Below are 22,807 nucleotides of genomic sequence, written 5' to 3' on the forward strand. Positions count from 1 at the left end.
TGTAGTGTTTGATACGGTTCTTGCACGGTATTTTGTAAATGACGTTAGTTTTGCTTGTTGCCTGTATAGGGTCTTTCAAGTTCATTAGCTGCTGCTTTAGTGTGTTAGTGGGTTTGTGGGCTACCATGATGCCAAAGGTCTGAGTAGTCTGACAGTCATTTCTGAGATGACTTTGATGTAGAGGAGAGTGGCTAGGGTTTCTGGACGTGTTTCGTCAGCTTGTTTGGGTTTGTTGCTGAGAAATCGGTGGACTGTGTTCATTGGGTACCCATTCTTTTTGGATACACTGTATAGGCGATTTTCCTCTGTGTAGTTCCTCTGTGTTGCAGTGTTTGGTGGCTTGTTGAAATAATGTTCTGATGTAGCTTCGTTTGTGGCTGTTGGGATGATTGCTTCTGTAGTTCAATGTTTGTTTGGTCGGTATGTGTTGTTTTCCTGTAGACGCTGGTTTGAAGTTCCCCATTGGCTGTTCGCTCTACTGTGATATCTAGGAATGGCAGTTTGTTGTAGCTTTCCTCCTTTTTTAGTGAATTTTATGCCAGTAAGGGTATTATTGATGGTCTTGAAGGTTTCCTCTAATTTGTTTTGTTAGTGATGACAAAGGTGCCATCCATGTAGTGGACCCAGAATTTGGGTTGGATGTTTGGCAGAGCTGTTTGTTCGAATCTCTGCATTACTGACTCTGCTAAGAATCCTGATATCTGAGATCCCATGGGTGTTCCGCTGGTTTGTCTGTAGGTTTTGTTGTTGAAGGTGAAGTGGGTGGTAAGGCATAGGTCCACTAGCTTGATGATATTGTCCTTGCTGATGAAGTAGGTGGTGTTTGGTGTATGTGTCTTTGGGTCTTCTAATAGTGTAGTCAGTGTTTCCTTGGCTAGATTGATGTTGATTAATGTGAACAGGGCTGTTACATCAAAGGAGACCATTATTTTATCTTCTTCTATCTTGCTGTCTGTGGTCTCCAGGAATTCTTGGGTGGAGTGGATGGAGTGGCGTTAGTCTTCTACTAAGTGTTTTAGTCTTTCGTGTAGCTCCTTGGCCAGTCTGTAAGTTGGTGTTCCAGGTAGCGAGACTATGGGTCTGAGGGGGACTCCTGGTTTGTGAATTTTGGGTAATTCGTAGAAGCTTGACAGTCATTTTAAATCAGAGACTACATTGAAAAAGTGAATGCACTACTTGTAGATACCAACACTTACCAATAAGTGGCGATAGACCTGACTCCACAACTAGAGAACCGAATCACAGCACTACTCAAAAAACTTCAGAAATCTGGAGAAATAAATAAGACCAACTTTCAAAAAATGGTCAGATCCAACACACTACGCTTCTACGGATTACTCAAAACCACCCACTTCACCTTCACCAACAAAACCTACAGACAAACCAATGGAACACCCGTGGGCTCTCCAATATCAGGGTTCTTAGCAGAGACAGTAATGCAGAGACTCGAACAAACAGCTCTGCCAACCATCCAACCCAAACTCTGGGTCCGCTATGTCAATGATACCTTTGTTATCACTAAACAAAGCAAATTAGAAGAAACTTTCAAGACCATCAATAATACCCTTAGGTGGCATAAAATTCATTAAAGAGGAGGAAAACAACAACAAACTGCCATTCCTAGATCTCACACTACAGTGAACAGCCAATGGGCAACTTTAAACTAGCATCTACAGGAAACACCACATATGGACCAAACAGAAGCAATAATTCCAATAGCCACAAACGAAGCTGCATTAGAACATTATTTCAATGAGCCACCAAACACTGTAGCACAGAGGAACTATGCAGAGTAGAGGAAAATCACCTATACAGTATATCCAAAAAGAATGGGTACCCAATGAATGCAGTCCGCTGATTTCTCAGCGACAAACCCAAACAAGCAGACAAAACACATCCAGAAACCCTAGCCACTCTCCCCTACATCAAAGTAATCCTGGAAATGACCGTCAAACTACTCAGGTGGTAAAAACAATGACTACAGATGCTGGAAACCAGATTCTGGATTAGTGGTGCTGGAAGAGCACAGCAGTTCAGGCAGCATCCAAGGAGCTTCGAAATCAACATTTCGGGCAAAAGCCCATCATGAATAAAGGCAGTGAGCCTGAAGCGTGGAGAGATAAGCTAGAGGAGGGTGGGGGTGGGGAGAAAGTAGCATAGAGTACAATGGGGGAGGGGATGAAGGTGATATGTCAGGGAGGAGAGGGTGGAGTGGATAGGTGGAAAAGGAGATAGGCAGGTAGGACAAGTCCGGACAAGTCATGGGGACAGTGCTGAGCTGGAAGTTTAGAACTAGGGTGAGGTGGGGGAAGGGGAAATGAGGAAACTGTTGAAGTCCACATTGATGCCCTGGGGTTGAAGTGTTCCGAGGCGGAAGATGAGGCGTTCTTCCTCCAGGCGTCTGGTGGTGAGGGAGTGGCGGTGAAGGAGGCCCAGGACCTCCATGTCTTCGGCAGAGTGGGAGGGGGAGTTGAAGTGTTGGGCCACGGGGCGGTGTGGTTGATTGGTGCGGGTGTCCCGGAGATGTTCCCTAAAGCGCTCTGCTAGGAGGCGCCCAGTCTCCCCAATGTAGAGGAGACCGCATCGGGAGCAATGGATACAATAAATGATATTAGTGGATGTGCAGGTAAAACTTTGATGGATGTGGAAGGCTCCTTTAGGGCCTTGGATAGAGGAGAGGGTGGTGTGGACGCAGGTTTTACAGTTCCTGCGGTGGCAGGGGAAAGTGCCAGGATTGGAGGAGGGGTGTAGGCGGAAAGGTGTGGGGAGGGAAATATATCCCTGGTGGTGGGGTCTGTTTGGAGGTGGCGGAAATGTCGGCGGATGATTTGGTTTATGCGAAGGTTGGCAGGGTGGAAGGTGAGCACCAGGGGCGTTCTGTCCTTGTTATGGTTGGAGGGGTGGGGTCTGAGGGCAGAGGTGCGGGATGTAGACAAGATGCGTTGGAGGGCATCTTTAACCACGTGGGAAGGGAAATTGCGGTCTCTAAAGAAGGAGGCCATCTGGTGTGTTCTGTGGTGGAACTGGTCCTCCTGGGAGCAGATACGGCGGAGGCGGAGGAATTGGGAATACGGGATGGCATTTTTGCAAGAGGTAGGGTGGAAAGAGGTGTAATCCAGGTAGCTGTGGGAGTCGGTGGGTTTGTAAAAAATGTCAGTGTCAAGTCGGTCATCATTAATGGAGATGGAGAGGTCCAGGAAGGGGAGGGAGGTGTCAGAGATGGTCTGGGTAAATTTAAGGTCAGGGTGGAATGTGTTGGTGAAGTTGATGAATTGCTCAACCTCCTCGCGGGAGCACAAGGTGGCGCCAATGCAGTCATCAATGTAGCGGAGGAAGAGGTGGGGAGTGGTGCTGGTGTAATTACGGAAGATCAACTGCTCTACATAGCCAACAAAGAGACAGGCATAGCTGGGGCCCATACATGTGCCCATGGCTACCCCTTTGGTCTGGAGGAAGTGGGACAGACCTTTTGGCATCATGGTAGCCCACAAACCCACCAACACACTAAAACAGCAACTAATAAACTTGGAAGACCCTATACAGACAACAAGCAAAACTAGTGTCATTTACAAAATAGCGTGGAAGAACTATAACAAACACTACATTCGACAAACAGGCAGAAAACTAGCCATTAGGTTACATGAACATCAACTAGCCACAAAATGACATGACCCTCTCTATTAGTATCCTTACATACAGATAAGGAAGGACACCACTTCAACTGGGACAACACATCCATTCTAGGACAAGCCAAACAGAGACACGCACGAGAATTTCCAGAAGCATGGCATTCCAACCGGAACTCTTATCAACAAACACATTGACTTGGATCCCATTTACCATCCCCTGAGAAAAAGAGCAGGAAATGACATCACCAGAGGCAGTGATGCCACCAGAGGCAGTGATGCCACCACAGGAAATGACATAATCAATCGTATAAATAGAAAGCGGGAATCATCAGCAGTGCTTCGTCCAGAGGCTCACTAAAGATGTCACCTAGTATGGCGACTCAGTAAGCTCAGCAAGCAAACCTACATCCAGAACCACAACCTTAGCTACAAATCTTCTCAAAGCTTGTTAGTGAATCAAATTTCCTTTTACAACAATTGAAGATAATTTCATGGCCACCATTACTGAGATTAACTTTATTTTCCAAATTAATCAGTTCAATTTAGCTGCAATTGTCGGAACTGATATTATCACTACAGCATTCTTTCCCACTGCTTCCTCCCAGAATGAACAGAACCTCAGACCTACCACTCTCATTTATCATCTCTCTTAGCATCTATATATGAACCTAGTACTCGCCGCCACTTCTAATCTACACCTTTTTTTAAAAAGTGGTCCAATCCAAATTACCTTCCGTTGCTCCTATAAATCTTGCTCCCACATCTTGGTGCTCTTGCAATCTGCCATTATTAAATTCACGACTGCTACACCCTTATCCATCCTGCTCAAAATCTGGCCAACTATAAAATTGACTCCATTTTGCCAAGGGGGAATTAACTGAACTGTGCCACCAGACCTGTTAGCCACAGAGTGAAGTTGCTGGCACTGCCAGTGATGGTAAAGATTATTTCACCTCAGGGTAAATGTCCATTAACAACTATGCACACTCTGAATCTTATCCCCACATCACAGCCAATCAACAAGCCCCAACCTTATCACCCCCACTACAGATCATCACAATATCCTCTTGGTATCCTTCCTGGAATAAAGACGCCAGCAAAAAGAACCATTCATGACAGGTTTAGCCAAGAATATCTCCAATAATATGTACATTGTACATTCACTGACTTGTAGGTCCCTTTGAAGAGGAATTTCTGCTCTTTTGCTAGGCCAGAATCCTGCAAGAATTCCATTCCATTTTCCCAATTCTTCCACCTCTGTTGCATCTGCTCGGATGAGGAGACATTCAATTCCCAAACATCCCAGATATCCATTATTTTGAACAACATGCTTTTCCCCTCTCTGCCATCCAGACAGCCCTCCATCGCATCTTCTTCATTCCCCATCTCACTGCTCTAAACTCCAAACACCCCCCACCTCCGACTGCAACAAAGATACAGGGCCTCCCTTGTCCTCACCTATCACCCCAACAGTCTCCACATCCAAAACATTTCCGCCAACTCCAATTAGACCCCACCACCAAGAACATCTTTCCCTCCCCACCTCTGTTTGCCTTCCACAAGGACTGTTCCATTCGACAGTCCTTGGTTGGTGCCACTCTCCCCACCAAACCCCCTGAACCCCCAGGTACCTTCCCTGCAATTTGTAAAAGATGCAAAACCTGCTGGTACACCACCCTCCTCACTTCCATCCAGGGCACCAAACAGTCCTTCCAGGTGAGACAGAGGTTTACCTGCCTCTCCTCCAACCTCGTTTACTGTATCCCGTGCACCTGATGTGGCCTCTAAATCTGGGAGACGAAACGTAAACGAAGGGCATGTTTCGCTGAGCATCTCGGCTGGGCCCACAGAGGCCGCCCAGACCTCCCAGTCACCGCCCATTTTAATTCCCCTTCCCACTCCCTTTCCGACATGACCATCCTTGGCCTCCTCCATAGCTACAAATCAGACCACAAATTGGAGGAACAACACCTCATCTTCTATCTGGGAGATGAGGACTTAACAAGAGTTCACCAATTTCAAATAGCCTCCCTTCGCATCCCTCGACTCCCTTTCCAGCCCCTCCTCTTCCCTTCCATTCCACTTATCAACCCCTCCTTCCAGCTACCAACCAGGCCATACCCTCTACCTGTGTTCGCCTATCCCTACCTTACTACTCAGCACTGCTCCCCACCCAAAACCCTTCCCCCCACCTCCTTTATTTGCAGCTCTCCTTATACCTACCTCCAGCCCTGAAGAAGGGTTACATCTGAAACATTGACTTCTGCACCTCCTGATGCTGCCTGGCTTGCTGTGTTCTTCCAGCAAGGTAAAAATAATGAATCTGGATTAGGGTTCTTCCAGCATCCTGCTTGTCTAATTTGGAACACCTTGCCACAGAGAGTTCTGGGGTAGAGTCCTTGAGTATATTTAAGGCTGACATATACTCTTGGTCAGTAGAAGAATCAAAGCTTAATGACAAAGGGCAAGAAAGTGAATGTAAGGATTGTCAGATCAACCATTGTCATATTGAATGGTGGAGTAGGGTCAAGGGGCCAAATCGCCAACTCTTACTCTTATGTTTAGTGGTCATGTAGCATCATAAGTTGACTTCAAAAAAGGTCATGGTGATTTGATGGTGGGAAAGTTGATTGGTTGTGTGAAATAACACATCCGGTTGTAGAATAGGAAAAATATAAAAGAAACCCCATGTAGAATCACAGATTCCCTACAGTGTCGAAATGGGACATTCAGCCCAACAAGTCCACACTGACCCTCCGAAGACTATCCTATTCATACCCACCCCATCCCTGTAACTCAGCATTTCCCATGGCTAACCCACCTAACCTGCATATCTTTGGACTGTAGGAGGAAACTGGAGCACCCGGAGGAAATCCACGCTGACAAAGGGAGTATGGGCAAACTCCACGCAGACATTCCAGAGGCTGGGATCGAACCCAGGTCCCTGGTGCTGTGAGGCAGCAGTGCTAGTAACTGAGACACCATGCTACTGAAAATATATTAAAAAATGTAGATCCCCAGTCAGGCCTTGGGGTACAGTGGTAATGTCACTACATCTGAGCTAGGACACCCAGGTTCAAAGTCTCACTTGAGAGATATTTAAAAACGTTCTTGAATACATTGATTTAAATAAAAACAGCTGATTCTCCCTTTAGAGAGAGGTGGGTACTGCAGGAAATACAGTGCTTTATGTCCAACTCCATTTTGACTTAGCCCTTTCCCACTTCCTACCACCCTCAAATTTTAAAACATAGAACATAGCACAGTACAGGCCCTTTGACCCTCAATGTTATGCCAACCTGTGAAACCAATCTGAAGCCCATCTAACCTACACTATTCCATTCTCCTCCATATGCGTACTCAATGACCATTTAAATGCCCTTAAAGTTGGCAAGTCTACGACTGTTGCAGGCAGTGGGTTCCATGCCCCTACTATTCTCTAAGTAATGAAACTACCTCTGACATGTTGATAGTTCACATTGCCCATAATGGGCTTTGAATGTAAGCTTCTAATTTGTTTTATATTCATTTGTGAGATGAGTGTTGCTGGCTAGGCCAGCATTTATTGCTCTTCCCAATTGCCCAGAGGACATTTAACAGTCAGCCACATTGCTGTAGGTCTGGAATCACATGTAAGCCAGACTAGGTAAGGATGGCAGTTAACCTCCCTAAAGGATATTAATGAACCAGATGGATTTTTTTCCTAACAACTGATGATGGTAATTCATGGTCATCATTAGACTCTTAATTCCAGATTTTTATTGAATTCACATTCTTCCATCTGTTGTGGCAGGAATTGAACTTAGTCCCCACAATGTTACCTGGGTCTCTAGATTAACAGCCCATCAATAATACCACTAGGCTATCATATCTGCTTAGACTGGCTGCACGAATGATTACTGGTGATGGTTAATAGTTAAAAACAAAAATAAAATCAGTGATTTGACAATGTGAAAGTTGTTTGGTTCTATGTGATAACACTTTTGGATCTGAAAAAAGGAAAACAGATTCTCTAGGGCTCTTGTGATGCAGTGATAACGTTTCTCACCTCGGAACCAAGAGACCTGGGTTCACATCCCACCTGCTTCAGAGGTGTGTAATGACCTGTCTAGACACTGATTTAAAAGAATGCTGCCTATGACCATATTAATCTGAAGACTATTGGATCTCTGAGGTTAAGCAGATACAGCCCTGGTTAGGACCCAGATGGGATACCACCTGGGAATACCAGATGTAGTAGGCTTCACTCCACCATCTTAATTTTGATTTAGCCCTTCCTGCTCTCCCTAATCCCCCTCCTTATGTTTGATGGTTTGCATTTCCCATAATGGGCTCTGCATGTAAACCTCAAATTAGCTGCCTGAGTCATTATTGGTGGTAGTCATTAGTTTAAAAACAAATGGAGAAAGTCATGGTGATTTGGAGGTGGAAAAGTCATTTGGTTGTGTGTGATGACAATTCTATGGATATAGAAAATAAAGCAGATCCACAAGGGGGAGATTTCTCAGGGTGCTGTGGTATGTCTCTACCCTTGAAGCAAGGAGCCCAGGTTCGGGTCCCACCAGCTCCAGAATTGTGTAATAATATCTCTGAACAGGTTACTGCAAAATACACCTATTGCCCCAGGCTGTTGAGGGTCAGTAGTAGAGATAATCCTGACTCATCTTTGTGTCAGAAGCTTGTGGGTAAGAACATAAAATAGGTCATTCTGCTACCACATGCGTTTTGTTAACGCGAATTCACCATAAAACGATTGATGAATTGGGGATACTATCTTCAAAGCGTGAACTTTTTAAACGAGTGTTGGCTGTAACATGATTACATCTGTGACAAAGCTGCTCCTTTAACAAGGTTATGCGGTCCTTGGCTTTTTTTTTCAGGGAGGTCATGAACAACACAGACTCTGAAAAGTCTGGAGGTGAAGAGTTTTAGGGCCAAGTTGATAATAGCTAACAGAGACTTCCTCAGGCAGAAGGCTTTCAAGATTTTTTTTAAAAACTTGTACAATGAAAGGGGAATGGCTAGTTCTCCCAGCTCAGCTTTTCTCTGGTTTGTTTTTTTTTAGCAGTAGTGTGAACACAGGCAAGTGGACCCAAAGATGCAAGTCCAGGCAAGTACTCTCTCTCTCTCTGACTTTTATCCTGTAAGACCTTGTGTTTGATTTGTACCTTGGGGTGTTTATGGGGATTGTGGCAAGTATTTGGAACAGCATCATTAAGTTGGGATGATCTGTTGGGGTTTCTGAGAGGCTGTTATTCGGTATTCTGTTTTCTGTTGTTTGTGTTTCAGTCAGTAATCTTGTAAATAAACTCTGTTTCATTTAAAACAAAGTAGTTTGACCAGTTGGTTTCTCCAGGAATATCCACATTCCACCTGCTTGAAACAACTAGCAAAGTTAGGGTCTGGGCTACCTTCTTGAAATTTTTTGAGGGGGTCTGGCCTGGTTCATAACACATTGCCAACACTTTAAGCACTGTTTCTGATGTGCGATTTTTGTATAATGCAGGGTTGCACAAGAATGCAAGTATCATATTATAGATAGCTGTAAATCCAGATTGTATTTCTGTGGCATAGTGGTAGAATCCCTACCTCTAAGCCAGGGGACTTGGGTGTATAATGATATCTCTGAACAGGTTGATTAGGAAAAATAAAACAGATTCAGTGGGGGGAAAGATAAACATTTGGCTTTGTGTGATAGTACTTGTGGATATTTAAAAAAAGCACGAATAAAGCAGAACCTGGGGCTGAGGTAAGTGTAACTCGGTTGGCTAGATGGCTATTTGCAATACAGAGCGATGCCAACAGTGTACATTCAATTCCTGTGACCAGCTGAGGTTACCACGAAGAACTCTCCTCTTCAAACTTTCCACTTGCCTGAGGTGTTCTGATCCTTAACTTAAGCCAACAAAAAAATAAAAATGGTGTTTGTCCTAGGCTGGGACTAGCTGTGTATTCCACAAGTAATGGCTCTACTTTGGTGTTCAACAATAAATGATATTCCTTTTCGTCAAGCTTCCGGAGTCATTGCAGTTATGCAATGTTTGATCTATATTGATTTAAATTTATTTTTTAGTCAAACTCTTCAAATGTGAAATCTTCTCCTGCAGTTCTTTCTGTCAGTAGCTGGAAAAATAATCTTTTTGAAAAAAAATGATTGACTACTATGAGGATTTTAACAACAGACTGAGTCCTAATTGATAATGAGTGAGAGATAAGACTGTGTTGCATTGAACTGTATGAAATATTGGTGGCTTGGTGTGAGTAAGAGAGATCTTTTGAATGTACAAATACTAATCTTGACTACTGAAGTGAAGCCAGTGAATTTTTATTGGCAGAGTAACTATGTCCTTGAATTTACAGAATTGACCTTCCTGACCCTTCACACAGTATGTCTTCAGGTTTCTTGATCCCCTTTGGAGTCATGGCCGAAAGGCACATTTATCATTTCCTTTTAGCCTCCATCACTAAGACCTCTTTGCACTGCATCAAAAATCTGAGTGCCCTCGTTCTGGCCTTTTGCTCCATTTTCTGTCCACTACTTTCCACCAAAGTCTACATGAAACTATCCAGATGCCTGTTGTAGCATGAGTGCAGCTCCTGTTTAAAAGATTCAAGCTGCCTTTCAGAGATGCATCATACTAATCATCCTGCAATGCATGCTACCATTATGTAGATAAGCAAGCAGCATGAAATTGTGTGCTGTCTTCCTCAGTGAGAATAGGCAGAAGTCAAATCCACTTTGCAAAATCATCCCCCTCCCAAATTCCCATGTGCAACATTGGATCTAAGCAGATCTTTTCCCCTCTGTTGTGTCAACACATGACTTAGTTTTAAAGACTTTAAGTAAGTCTTCAGCCTTCTCTTTTCAAGACTGATATCCCATTCACTCTTTTATGATGAAACTTATCAGCGTCCTTCACTGGCCTGCCAACTACCACACGAGTTGTGCTATGCTAGGGAGCAACAGTTTTGGAAGTCAGCTAGATATAAAAACTCTGTCTTATTTACAACAATCTCTGCTCCAGTGCATTTAGCTTTTCATAACTGCTGAGTGAGCTGATTTAAAGACATGACTGGAGCACATCAAAATGAAAATATTAACAAATGAGTAACTCATTCCAGCAGAATAATGTCAAAATCTTAGAGTGGAAAGTGATAATGGGAAAAGGACGGCATCATAGTTATGGAAACGCCTTGCAGCACATCAGCTTTCAAGACTCACAATAGCTACAAGTCATTGATGACTGGAGACATTATTATTTATTACACAACTTTGATGTCACACTCATGTTGCCATGGCCACACCAGGACTTGTAATCTGAACGCTGCCCTTTAAAACATCGAGGGTGAAAAGGATCTTTCTGTAGTCGTTTTACGACATTAGGTGAGCCACCTCAGTAGTTTTAAGAGAAAAGAATGATTCCAGTTTATCTGTTTTAACATTAAAATTCTGAACTCAGTGTACTTTTACCCTCAGTAAGATCAAATTCGAAACTTCCTATTACACCACAGGACTGCAGGAGTTAAAGAGTAAAGCAGTCACAGCTATGTAGGAATCATGCATTTTATCCTAATACATTACTTATTTTAGGCATATTTATATATGAATTGTTACCTCATCAGGTGATTGTTGGTGATTGGAGCGTCGCTCCGAAAGCTAGTGTGCTTCCAATTAAACCTGTTGGACTATAACCTGGTGTTGTGTGAATTTTAACTTTGTACACCCCAGTCCAACACCGGCATCTCCAAAGCATGACTGATAAATATAGGTTTTGTGGGTGTCAGGTATGACATCAGCAAGTGGGTAATTTTCCCATTGACCTCAGCCAGATGACATGTAAAAATATACAACGACTTAATGTCAAGGCCAGCTTCTTTCTTCATCTTTTTTTTAAAAAAAGATCAGCTCTTATGCTTGTGCTTTATGCTTCTCATGAAAGTAGTATGGGCCAAACAAAACCAGGCTCCTATCAGTTTGATTCTCTTAATGACAACTCTCTCCAGATATCATTACTTTGCCTGAATTAAATATTATAAAAGATGAAAGAAAGACTTGCACAGCAGGGTCTTTCAAAATGCTTTGCAGTCCATGAAGTATTTTTCTATTAAAGGCCACTGTTACAATGCAGGAACATGGCAGTATATTTGCTTTGAGCAAACAAGAATAAATTAAATTATCAGATTATTTTTGTAGATAGCTGTTGATAAATGTTGGCCATGGTAAAGTGCAAACTTTCCAATTCATTTGAAAGATTGCTTCCACCTCATCAGCAGGTAGAAACTTGACTTGATCTCATATCTGAAAGATGGTTTCTCCAACCATACAGCACTCCCTCTGCACACAATACTAGATTTTAAGAACAGAAAGAACTGCAGATGCTGAAAGTTGGAAACAAAAACAGAAATTGCTGGAAAAACTCTTCTCATCTGAGAAAGGGTCACTAGAGACAGCATGCTAACTCTGATTTCTCTGCAACAGATGCTGCCAGACCTGCTGAGCTTTTCCAGCAATTTCTGTTTTTGTTCCATATTAGATTATGTTCTCAAACCTCCAGAATAGGGTTTGAATCCACAAATGTTGAAATCAGAAGTGAAAGTACCACCTTACAAAAAGAAAACAGTAATGCTACATCAATATGATAGCCATAAGTCTTTCCCAACATCTTCAATCATTATACTCAATCCTTTCTTCCCAGCATATGATAGAGGTCATTCCCTAAAAATTAAATCCTCTTTTCCAATTGTTCACAGGGCAACTTAAGCAACCTGTGGGACTTCAAAAATGGCAGGAACATCCAATAATATGGCAGCTTTGCATGACTCATTTAAAAAATTTGCTATGCACGGGGATACCGCCTCAACTGGTAATGAAATGAATGGGAAAAACTGGTCCAAACTCTGCAAAGACTGCAAAGTCATCGATGGCAAAACAGTAACTTCAACAGATGTGGACATTCTCTTTTCGAAAGTAAAGTAGGTACCAGGTATTGAGTAACAATATAATTTTGTTGAATTTATGCTTTCATGAAAGAAAATGTTTTAAGTTCAATAACTGAGATCGTTGATTCAGCTGTGCACAGCCCATGATTTTTGACACAGCGCATTCCCAATCTTAGCTGCACTATCAGGTAGAGAATGATTACTGTTCTGTCCTTTACCAGATTAGAGAATTTTTTTTATCCACTCAGTGGGTGTCACTGGCCAGGCCAGCATCTAATGCTCATCCCTAGTATGATGGAGTCGACTCACCAACTAATTGACAGCACTTCTGTACTATCTTTTCTAAATTCTTTCATGGGATGTTGGTGTTGCTGACAAGGACAACAATAATTTTCCATCCCTAATTGCCCTTGAGAAGGTAATGGTGAGCTGCCTTCTTGTATTGTTGTAGTCCATTTGGTGAGAGTACCCAGACAATGGTGTTTTATAGAAAGCTCCAGGGGGTTTTATGCAATGATCATGAATGAATGGAAATATCTTTCCAAGTCAGCATGGTGTGTAATTTAGAAAAACTTGCAAGTGCTGGTAGTCCTATCTTCTGCACTTTTCCTTCTAGATCCTGGGGTCATTAGTACAGGAAGTACTGTCAAAATGGTTTGGCAAGTTATTGAAGAGTTGTGGTTCTGTTCGCCGAGCTGGGAATTTGTGTTGCAGACGTTTCGTCCCCTGTCTAGGTGACATCCTCAGTGCTTGGGAGCCTCCTGTGATCTTTCCTCCGGCATTTATAGTGGTTTGTCTCTGGCTCTTCCGGTTGTCAGTTCCAGCTGTCCGCTGCAGTGGCCGGTATATTTGGTCCAGGTCGATGTGTTTGTTGATAGAATCTGTGGATGAGTGCCATGCCTCTAGGAATTCCCTAGAGTTGTTGAAGAGTATTTTGCATATTGTATGCACTACAGGCACAGTAATGAGGTGAGTCAATATGTTTAAGGTAGTGATGTGGTATCTATCAAGTGAACTGCTTTGCCTTGGATGATGATGATGGGCTTGTTAAGTGTTGTTGAATTTTAGTCTTTTAGGCAAGTGGGTATTATTCTATGATGCTCCAAGTTTGTGCCTCATGGCTGTATGAAATGTTCTGGGGACCTGGAAACTGAACCTCTCCTTGTATTCATATGGCTGATCCAGTTAAGTTTCTTGTTGCCAGGATATTGGTGGAGAGTTCAACAGTGGTGATCCTATTGAATGTCAAGGGACAATAGTCAGATTCTTTCTTGTTTGAGATGCTTATGGCCTGGCAATTGTGGGTGCAAATGTTACCTGTCACTTATCAACTCAAGATTGAATGTTGGCTGTGTCCTGATACACATGAGCACAGAATTAACTACCCATCTCGGGTTTTACGAAATAATGTGGTAGTGAGCCACCTTTTTGAACCACTGCAGTCTGTGGGATAAAGGTAGTTTCACAGTGCTGTTGGGAAGGGAGTTCCAGGACTTTAATAAAGAAACAATGAAAGAAGTGATGCATTTCCGAGTCAGGGTAATGTGTGACTTGCAGATAGATGGTGGTGTTTACATAAGCCTAATCTCATTGTCCCCTGCTGGATTTAGGAGTCAGGAGTTTGGAAGTGGATGTAGAAGAAGCTTTTCAGAAGTTCTGCATTGCATATTAATGATGGTACCCATGACTACACTGTGTACTGATGATGGAGGACATGTACGTTCAAAATGATGAATGAGGTGTCAATCAAGTCGCCTGTTTTATCCCAGATGCTGACAAACTTCTTGCGCGTTTTTGTGTAATTCTTTTGTGGATGTGGACATTATTGACTAGGCTAGCATTTACTTCCTACCTCTAGGTGATCTTGAGATCTCAAGGCTAATGATGCACATTACATCACAGTCGTGACTTGTAGATGATGGACAGTTTTTCCATTGGGAGTGTCAGGAGTTGAATCACTCAGAATTTCACCATAGCCTCTGGCCTGCTCTTGCAGCCATGGTATTTATGTATTGGATTTAGTTCAGTTTCTGGTCAGTAATGACCCCAGGATGTTGATTGTCGGGGATTTGGTCATGATAACACAATTGATTGCAAACAGGAGCTAATTAAACCCTTTTGTTTTGGCGATAGAGCAGAAATTGGCTGGTCTGCTTTTAATGGACAGGGTACACTTGGGTATTTTCCCCCAAACTCAGTGATAGCCAGAATTGCATCAGAATGGCTTATGTAGAGTGGCTAGCTCTGGAGCTTAAGTGTTCAGAACTAAAGCCTGGATGTTGTCTCAGCCCTCAGCCTTACACCTGGACATAGAGTGAATTGAATTGGATAAGTATTAAACATTTACAGTGCTGGGGAACTCAGGAAGAGGATAACATGGAACATCAGTTGGATTTTCTTGCTAATGTATAACGTAATCTTTTGCATTGGCGTGTTAGGCTGTCTGATCATTGAGAATGTTTGTAAAAACCTCCTACTCTTACTTATTTAATTGTGTACCAGCATTCATCAATGAACTCATGAGGACTGTAGAGTTTTGATTTGATCTGTTGATTATAGGATTGCTGGGCTCTGTCCATTGCATGCTATATCTCAACATGCATAGGATCCTTTATTGTACCTTCACGAAAGTGGTAATCCTTATAATGTAAAAGTGGTGCTGCTCCTGACATCTTGGTATACTCTTCTATACTCTTAAGTTAACCTCCTTTCCATTTCTTAGTCTTTCCACATTAATTCTGTTGGATTCATTGTCATTACGACATGCCACATAGGACTTTATCACAAATATTAGGGGTCATGGGGTTGGATGTAACGTCAGTCTGGATTGATTGATTAGCAGAGACAAAATTGACAGCAGGAATAAGATGGATATTTTGCAATTGGCATGGTGGCTCAGTGGTTAGCACTGCAACCTCACAGTAGTAGGGTCCCAGGTTCGATTCCAGCCTCGGGTGACTGTCTGTGTGGAGTTTGCACATTCTCCCTGTGTCTGCGTGGGTTTCCTTCGGGTGCTCCGGTTTCCTCCCACAGTCCAAAGATGTGCAGGTCAGGTGAATTGGCGGTAGTGTTCGGTGCATTGGTTAGAATGAAATGGGTCTGGGTGGGTTACTCTTCGGAGGGTCGGTGTGGAGTTGTTGGGCCGAAGGACCTGTTTCCACACTGTAGGGAATCTAATCTAATCTATGTGTCAGTGTTGGGCCCCAGCTATTTATAATCTATATCAGTGACTTAGATGAGGAGATTCTTTATAAGGTTTCCAAGTTTGTTGATCATACAAAATTAATTGGATAATCAAACTGTGAGGAAGATGCAAAAAGGCTGTAAAAGGGATAGAGATAGATTAAGGAGTGCACAATGACATGGCAGGTGGAATATAAAGTAGAGAAATATAAAGTTGTCCACTTTGATTGGAAAAATAAAAAGCACAATCCTTTACAAATAAGACAGCAAAATGTTGGTAACTGCAGGATGGGTGTCCAGAACCAGGGTTTACAGTTTAAGGATATGGGGTGAGCCCTTTAGGACTGAGATAAGGAAAAAATTCTTCACTCTGACAGTGGTGAACCTGTGAAATTCTTCACCACAGAAAGCAGTTGAGGCCAAAAGATTGAATGTTTTCAAGGTGTTTAATATAGTTCTTTGGGCTAAAGTGACCAAAAGGGATGGTGCGAAAGCAGAAACAGATTACGAGATGGATGATCAGTCACAATCATTTTGGATGGCAAAGCAGGCTCGAGGGCCAAAATGTGCTACTCCTGATTCTATTCCTGTGTTTCAGGGAGACCTGGGTGTTCAAATTACTAAAAATTAACATTCAGGTGCAGAATGCAATCTGCAAAGCAAACAGTATGTTTGCTTCATTGTACAGGGGATGGAGTATTAACACAAAGAAATCTAACTACAACTGTAGAACATAAAACAGTCCAGACCCTCGATGTTGTGCTGACCTTTTATCCTACTCTAAGATCAAACTAACCTACATACCCTTCATTTTACTATCAAAGAGTCGCTTAAATATCCCTAATGTATCTGACTCTACTACCACCACTGACAGTGCAGTCCACACACCCACCACTCTCTGTGTAAAGAACAAACCCCTGGCATCTCCCCTAAACCTTCCTCCGATCATCTTAAAATTATGCTTCTTTTTGATAGCCACTTCTGCCCTGGGAAAAAGTATCTGACTATTCACTCTATCTATGCCTCTCATCATCTTGTACACCTACTTAGGCCACACTGGGAGTCAGAGTGCAGTTTTGGTCTCATGCTATAGAAGGATATACTTGCCTTAGAGATTGTGCAACTAAGTTTCATTACACTAATTCCTGTGATGAAAGAATTATATTATGAGGAGACATTGAATAAATTAGAGCAACATTCTGCAGTGTTTAGAGGAAAGGGAGGTTATCTTATTCAAACATATATTTTTTAATTGACTTGAAAGGGTAGCTGCTGGGAGAAAATTTCCCAACTCCCACCACCCCAACACCTTAAATGGAGATCTTGGACTGCCCTCCCTCACCTCCCCATCCTACAATCTCTTGCAACAAGACTCACATGGGTAGGATCAGGTGAGGTCTTGTGCTGTAGGATTTCCTGTTCACCAGGCCTCCATTCAGAATGGCTGTGGGCAGGAAATTGAGAGGAAGAAAAGCTAAAGTTGCTCTTTAATTAAAATCTACAGGATGTTTGGGAAACTCATCACTTGCAATCTCTAAACAGCACCATTGCATGAAAAACATAGCAGGCTTCAATCTGGGCCAAGAAGATACCTAAAATGTGCTAGTGTTTGAATGCTTATACAAAGAATACAGGTAGCCTAATCTTTTATTTATTTCGAAGCTGAATAGAAGGAGTTTTAATCTACAGTCTTGTTTTAATTTCAGATCAAAGTCAGCTCGAGTAATCACCTTTCAAGAGTTTAAAATGGCACTGGCAGAACTTGCTCCAAAGAGATTTAAAGGCAAAAGTCAAGAGGAGGCACTGGCATCAATTTATGCCCTGATTGCTGGAAAAGATCCAACTAATGCTGGAGTGACAGTGAGCATTTCAAGTCTGAATCCAAATCTCTGGCCTGAAATTACATCATCTTCATTCTAATTTTTCACTAAAATTCCATTAGTTTCCTCATGTTTTCAGCTTTACAGAGTGGTTACGCCTCATTTTGAAATTCCTGATCTCCATGTGTCTTGTCTTGACCTGAACAAGACTGATACTGGTATACCTCATTCAGGCTGAGGAGGTGGTAGAGCCATGTCATCAATTGTCTTAATGTATTATCTCACAAAGTATGCATGGGTGCACTCAGATAATACACAAACACTTGAAACACATCCTCGCACACATGCACAATGTACTCGGGCAGTCGGAATTAACTGGGATTTCACTTGAGCACATACAAAGAAACAATGTTTGAAATTGTGCTTTGGTTAAGTGAGGAGATCTATGCTTGCTAAGTTTAACTCTGTAGATAAGTATAAAACTGAGTAACAATTGGCTCCAGTATTATCCTTTAATAACTGTCTCTCTGGAGCATAATAATAGACACCGGACAGTAAGGGTTGGTTAGACAGAATCCAGGCATATACTTTTCTAGTCAGAGTTTTATTTCAATTCACGTGTCACAAAACTTCAAGCACGTCAATTACTTGTACTAGGACAGGCAATAAATGCTGGTCAGTTAACGACACCCATGTCCAATGAAAGAATAAAAAAAACATATATAATATATATGCACTCAGTTAGCATCCAGTTATCCCTTAATTAACACACAACCATCATAAGTTCAGTAGTAACCTTTGGTCTCAGACATCCCTGACAATCCCAACATGGGTTGATGATAAATGATAGTCTGGCCCATTATAACTTTGAGATTGTATTTAGATTTAGCATTGCACTGAGTAATGACACGCCCTTCACATTGTCAAACTCACCACCAGAGTCAGCAAAACATTCCATCCAGGAGTTTGTTTCTTATGTATCCAGCCTGGCACCTACCTAATGTGAAGGCCAGAATATGACACACGCTTGCAGCTTGTTTTGCCTCCATGACTGATATCCTTTAGGTTGTCATATTTAATAGGATACAGGTCAAATACATCGACACAGCAGCAAAAGAGTTCCCTATTAGAGAGCAACCAGATTCTTCTGATTTTCTACCCTTTGCACATAGCAAGACAATTAACACCTATTTTGAGCATTAGACAAACTGTGAGCATACTTACCTTGGCAGCTTGTGCAGTGCATCTTTTGCACCTATGCAGTCATTGCTGGTGGAGGGGGTGAGGTTGCTTTGTTCCCGATGAGTGTTTTTGGTGTAGCACCTATAATTTTGAGCCTCTGACTTGCTGTTGTGACCATAGACTTTATATGGTTGGTCTTAGGTTTCTGATCAATGATAACCTGTGCATTATTGATAGTGGTGTATTTAACAATGGTAATGTCATTGAATATCAATGAGAAATGGTTTGATTCTCTCATGTTGTATGTAGTCATTGCCTGGCAATTTTGTGGCATGGTTGTTCCTTGCACATGCAGGCTAAGTCTGTAATTGTCCACATCTTATTGCACCCAGGCATGGTCAGCTTCAGTATCTGAACAGTTGCAAATAGAAACAGAACATTGCTTAATCATCAGCAAATATTTGCATTTCTGACTTTATGAACAAGGGAAAGCTATTAATGAAGCTGCTAATAGTTGGACTTAGGAGAGTGTTTTGATGAACTTGTGGAATAGTGTTTGGGGCTGATTTGACTGGCCTCCATCAACATTAGCATTGTGCAACATATGTCACAAACATTGACTTCAATTCTGTTTGTACTTTTCATTGTCACACTGAGTAAAATGCTGTCTTGATGTCAAGGGAAGTCACACTCGCCTCATCTCTGGAATTCAGCTTTTGTGTCTATGTTTGGATCAAGACTTTTACGGTGTCAGCACATGTATAGCCCTTAATGGATCACAAACTGAGCTTTGATGAGTGGATTATTGCTGAGTAAAAGGCACTCGATTCCACTGCCTTTCATAATTTTGCAGATTATTGAGAGTATACTGATGGAGTGGTAATTTGTTGGTTTGGATTTGTTCTGCTTTTTGTGGACACGACATACCTGAGCAAATTTCTACATTATTGGATAAATGGCAGTGTTGTAGCTGTACTGGTACAACTTGCCTAGGTGTATAGTTAGTTTAGGAGAACAAGACTGCAATAGTGCTGCTTGTATTTGTCAGAGAGTTCATTTCTGGAGCCTCAGTCCTAGATGGTCTGTCCAGTTACATTCTTCCACTTTTTTGTAGTGATTTGATACAAATAAGTGACTTGTTTTGCAGCTTCAGAGAGAAGTTAATAACCACACTGAAATCTTAAGTAGGCCAGATAGGGTGAAGATAGCAGATTTCCTTTTCTCAAAGATAATAATGAACCAGGTAAATTTTGATGTTAATCCAGTAGTTTCACAATCATTACAAAGATTTACTTTCTACATTTTCAAATCAACCTGCTCAGGGATTTTATTACACACCTCTGGAACAGGTGGGACCTGAACCTGGGCCTCCTGGCTCACATTTAGGGACACTACCACTGAACCCATCAGATCTCCGAAGACTTGCTTTTTATTCCAAATATAGTAATCAATTGCATTTGAATCTGGATTACTAGTCCAGTATTATTACCACAATGTTACCTTCCCCTTCAAGTGTTTTTCTGAATTTGCACAATTTTAATTTGATTAATAATCTTTATGTGAAACTTTATCAGAGTCGATTTGAAGGCACATCAAAGGCTTACTGTAGTTATGTTGTGTTATCACTTAGATTCATAGAGATGTACAGCATGGAAACAGACCCTTCGGTCCAACCCGTCCATGCCGACCAGATATCCCAACCCAATTTAGTCCCACCTGCCAGCATCCGGCCCATATCCCTCCAAACCCTTCCTACTCATCTACCCATCCATGATAAAAGACAATCCGAGACTTGTTTAACTAGACTTGTAAACATCCTCACCACACATCAGCACCAGTTTTGATATAGTATTTTTAAAGCTTCTTGCACTTGCATGGAAGCATTTCAGAGTAGATTTATTTTCTTTCACGTCCCTCAGTATCAGAGTCTGTCTTTGAGCTTTTATGCTTTCTCAGGGCTACAGTGTCTGAACTCAGCTACAGGTTACCTCTCCTCTGTCATCTCTTCAGTCTACTATCTGGTTATTCCCTGAGGTTGAAATAGTTTTCCAGTACTCCCTTAGTGCTTCTTGCCTCTCCTTTTGTTCCTATTGAATTAAAATCAAACCTATCTTTTTTTGTATTCATGCTTTCTATTCTGCTAGAACTGCAATTTCGATGACAGGGTGACAGGTAATTATTTATCTCCTGGAATTTATTCTCAAACACTGGAAGTGTAGCAGAAGTTTTGAGATAATCCTCACTATATGTGTTTTTACGGCCTTTTTTTATATCTATGTGAACTACCAAGATCTTGGACTTGACCACTTCAGTACCTCTTCTAATCTTCCCTCAAATACACACATACAATCCCTCCTTGCTTTTCTGGTACATTTGTTGCTTCAATCATTTACTACTTGCTGTGCATGAAATGTATTTTATCTCAGCACAACACATGCTCATTATTATAAAAATGACTGACTACGGTTTTTGTAAGCAAACCTGATATCTGTCTTTATCTACATTTTCAAGTAAAATAGAGCATACCATTTCTTCTTTTAGGTTGCATATAAAGGAGGTGGTGTTGACAGACTAACAGACACCTCCAAGTATACTGGAACCCACAAAGAACGCTTTGATGAAAGTGGCAAAGGCAAAGGGCTAAGTGGCAGGGAAGACCTGGCTGAAAATACAGGATATGTTGCGAATTACAAAGGAGCTGGAACGTATGATGAAAAAGTGCAAAAATAAGACTGCATAATGCTGCCTGAAACCATTTCCATTAAAGGACTCAATGATCTTTCGTTAATTTGCTCAAGGTCCTCTCCAGCATTTTCAATAAAATAATTAAATTACACCTGTATTTTAACTTTTAACAAACTACTTTCTGGGTAGTAAGTGCAACTCATGGTCTATAGTTGTAACTGTGAGAAGCAATTGCATGAATTGCTGAGTGACGATCTATCATCAAAAAAAGATAAACTTACAAGGAGAATTTTCATGTAAATTATCATCTTTACAAATTGACACCCAGCATGCAAGATTAAGTTTAACAGTAGCTTTAAAAAAAAGTTTGTCAGTGTGGTGTATGGTGTACCTCCCTGCCTTTCTAGGTCTATTATATCACAATTCCCTCTTATCTGCTGTGTAATTTGTTTGAAACCTTGCTGTGAAGTATGTTGATAATATATTTAAATATTGTATCTGTGCACAATTCTTGCTAGCAGTGGAGAATTGTTTGAGATAACTCACAGGAGCTTACAAAGAGAAACACTCCTGCAGTGATTAGAACAAGGTCAGCCACTTGGACCTTTTGGAATATGAGTTCCCTGTTTGGGGCTGTTAACCTGGTCTAATCAGGGAGCCCTGGCTGACAGATATAAACAGGAGTGTTCCAACTCTATTTTGATTTAGTGCCTACCTTCCCCGTCACTGTTTTGATCACACAGCATTGCCCTGTGGTTTGAAGGTGGTGGTGGAAATTTGAATAAAGATTCGTGCACCTTGTGTCTTTCACTGTGTCTCACATCTACACACACACACACACCATGGGTGCTGGGGAAAAATAAGCACTACCGCAGTTAGGCGGTAGTGTGGGGGTTTAAAAAAAAGAAAGAAAAAGAAAAAAAAATAAAATAAAAAAAAGAAGAAAAAATAAACAGGAGTGTTAAAGGTTCTAGTCACTCTGAGAACTGGTTCTGAAGAAGCTGGACCAGTGTCAAGTACTATGCACACATAAATACAGGGTAACTTGGTGATAGGATACCGGCATCTGTGGAGTCACTTCACCTCCCTGAAACTGCATGAAATTGACATTCAACTGATTTTTAGTAAAATAACGATTTATATTTTGCACTCCATATCAGTGATGTACATAGAATGACATATGAAATAAAGCAATAAGTCATTTGGTCAAACCAGTCCATGCCAGTGTTTAAGCTCCAGTTGAGTCATCTCCCACCTTTCCTGACTAAATCTACTATCATCGCTGTGGTTTCTGGGTAAACCAACACTGCTAATATGATATGGTCTGTGTGTTCCTGACATATAAGCCCTTGGAACATATGCCATAAA

The 22,807-nt window shown here is 41.7% G+C and overlaps 1 protein-coding gene across 1 annotated transcript; it reads left to right on the top strand.

Moving 5' to 3' along the window:
* Positions 1 to 12,411: 12,411 nt before the first annotated feature.
* On the top strand, positions 12,412 to 21,484 carry LOC140496175 (tubulin polymerization-promoting protein family member 3-like). Its single transcript, XM_072595688.1, has 3 exons — positions 12,412 to 12,602; positions 17,459 to 17,612; positions 21,296 to 21,484. The coding sequence occupies exons 1-3, from the start codon at positions 12,412 to 12,414 to the stop codon at positions 21,482 to 21,484; spliced, it is 534 nt and encodes a 177-aa protein (XP_072451789.1).
* The last annotated feature ends 1,323 nt before the right edge of the window (positions 21,485 to 22,807 follow it).

The sequence above is a fragment of the Chiloscyllium punctatum genome, chromosome 26, assembly GCF_047496795.1.
Source record: "Chiloscyllium punctatum isolate Juve2018m chromosome 26, sChiPun1.3, whole genome shotgun sequence".
NCBI classification, from domain to species: domain Eukaryota; kingdom Metazoa; phylum Chordata; class Chondrichthyes; order Orectolobiformes; family Hemiscylliidae; genus Chiloscyllium; species Chiloscyllium punctatum.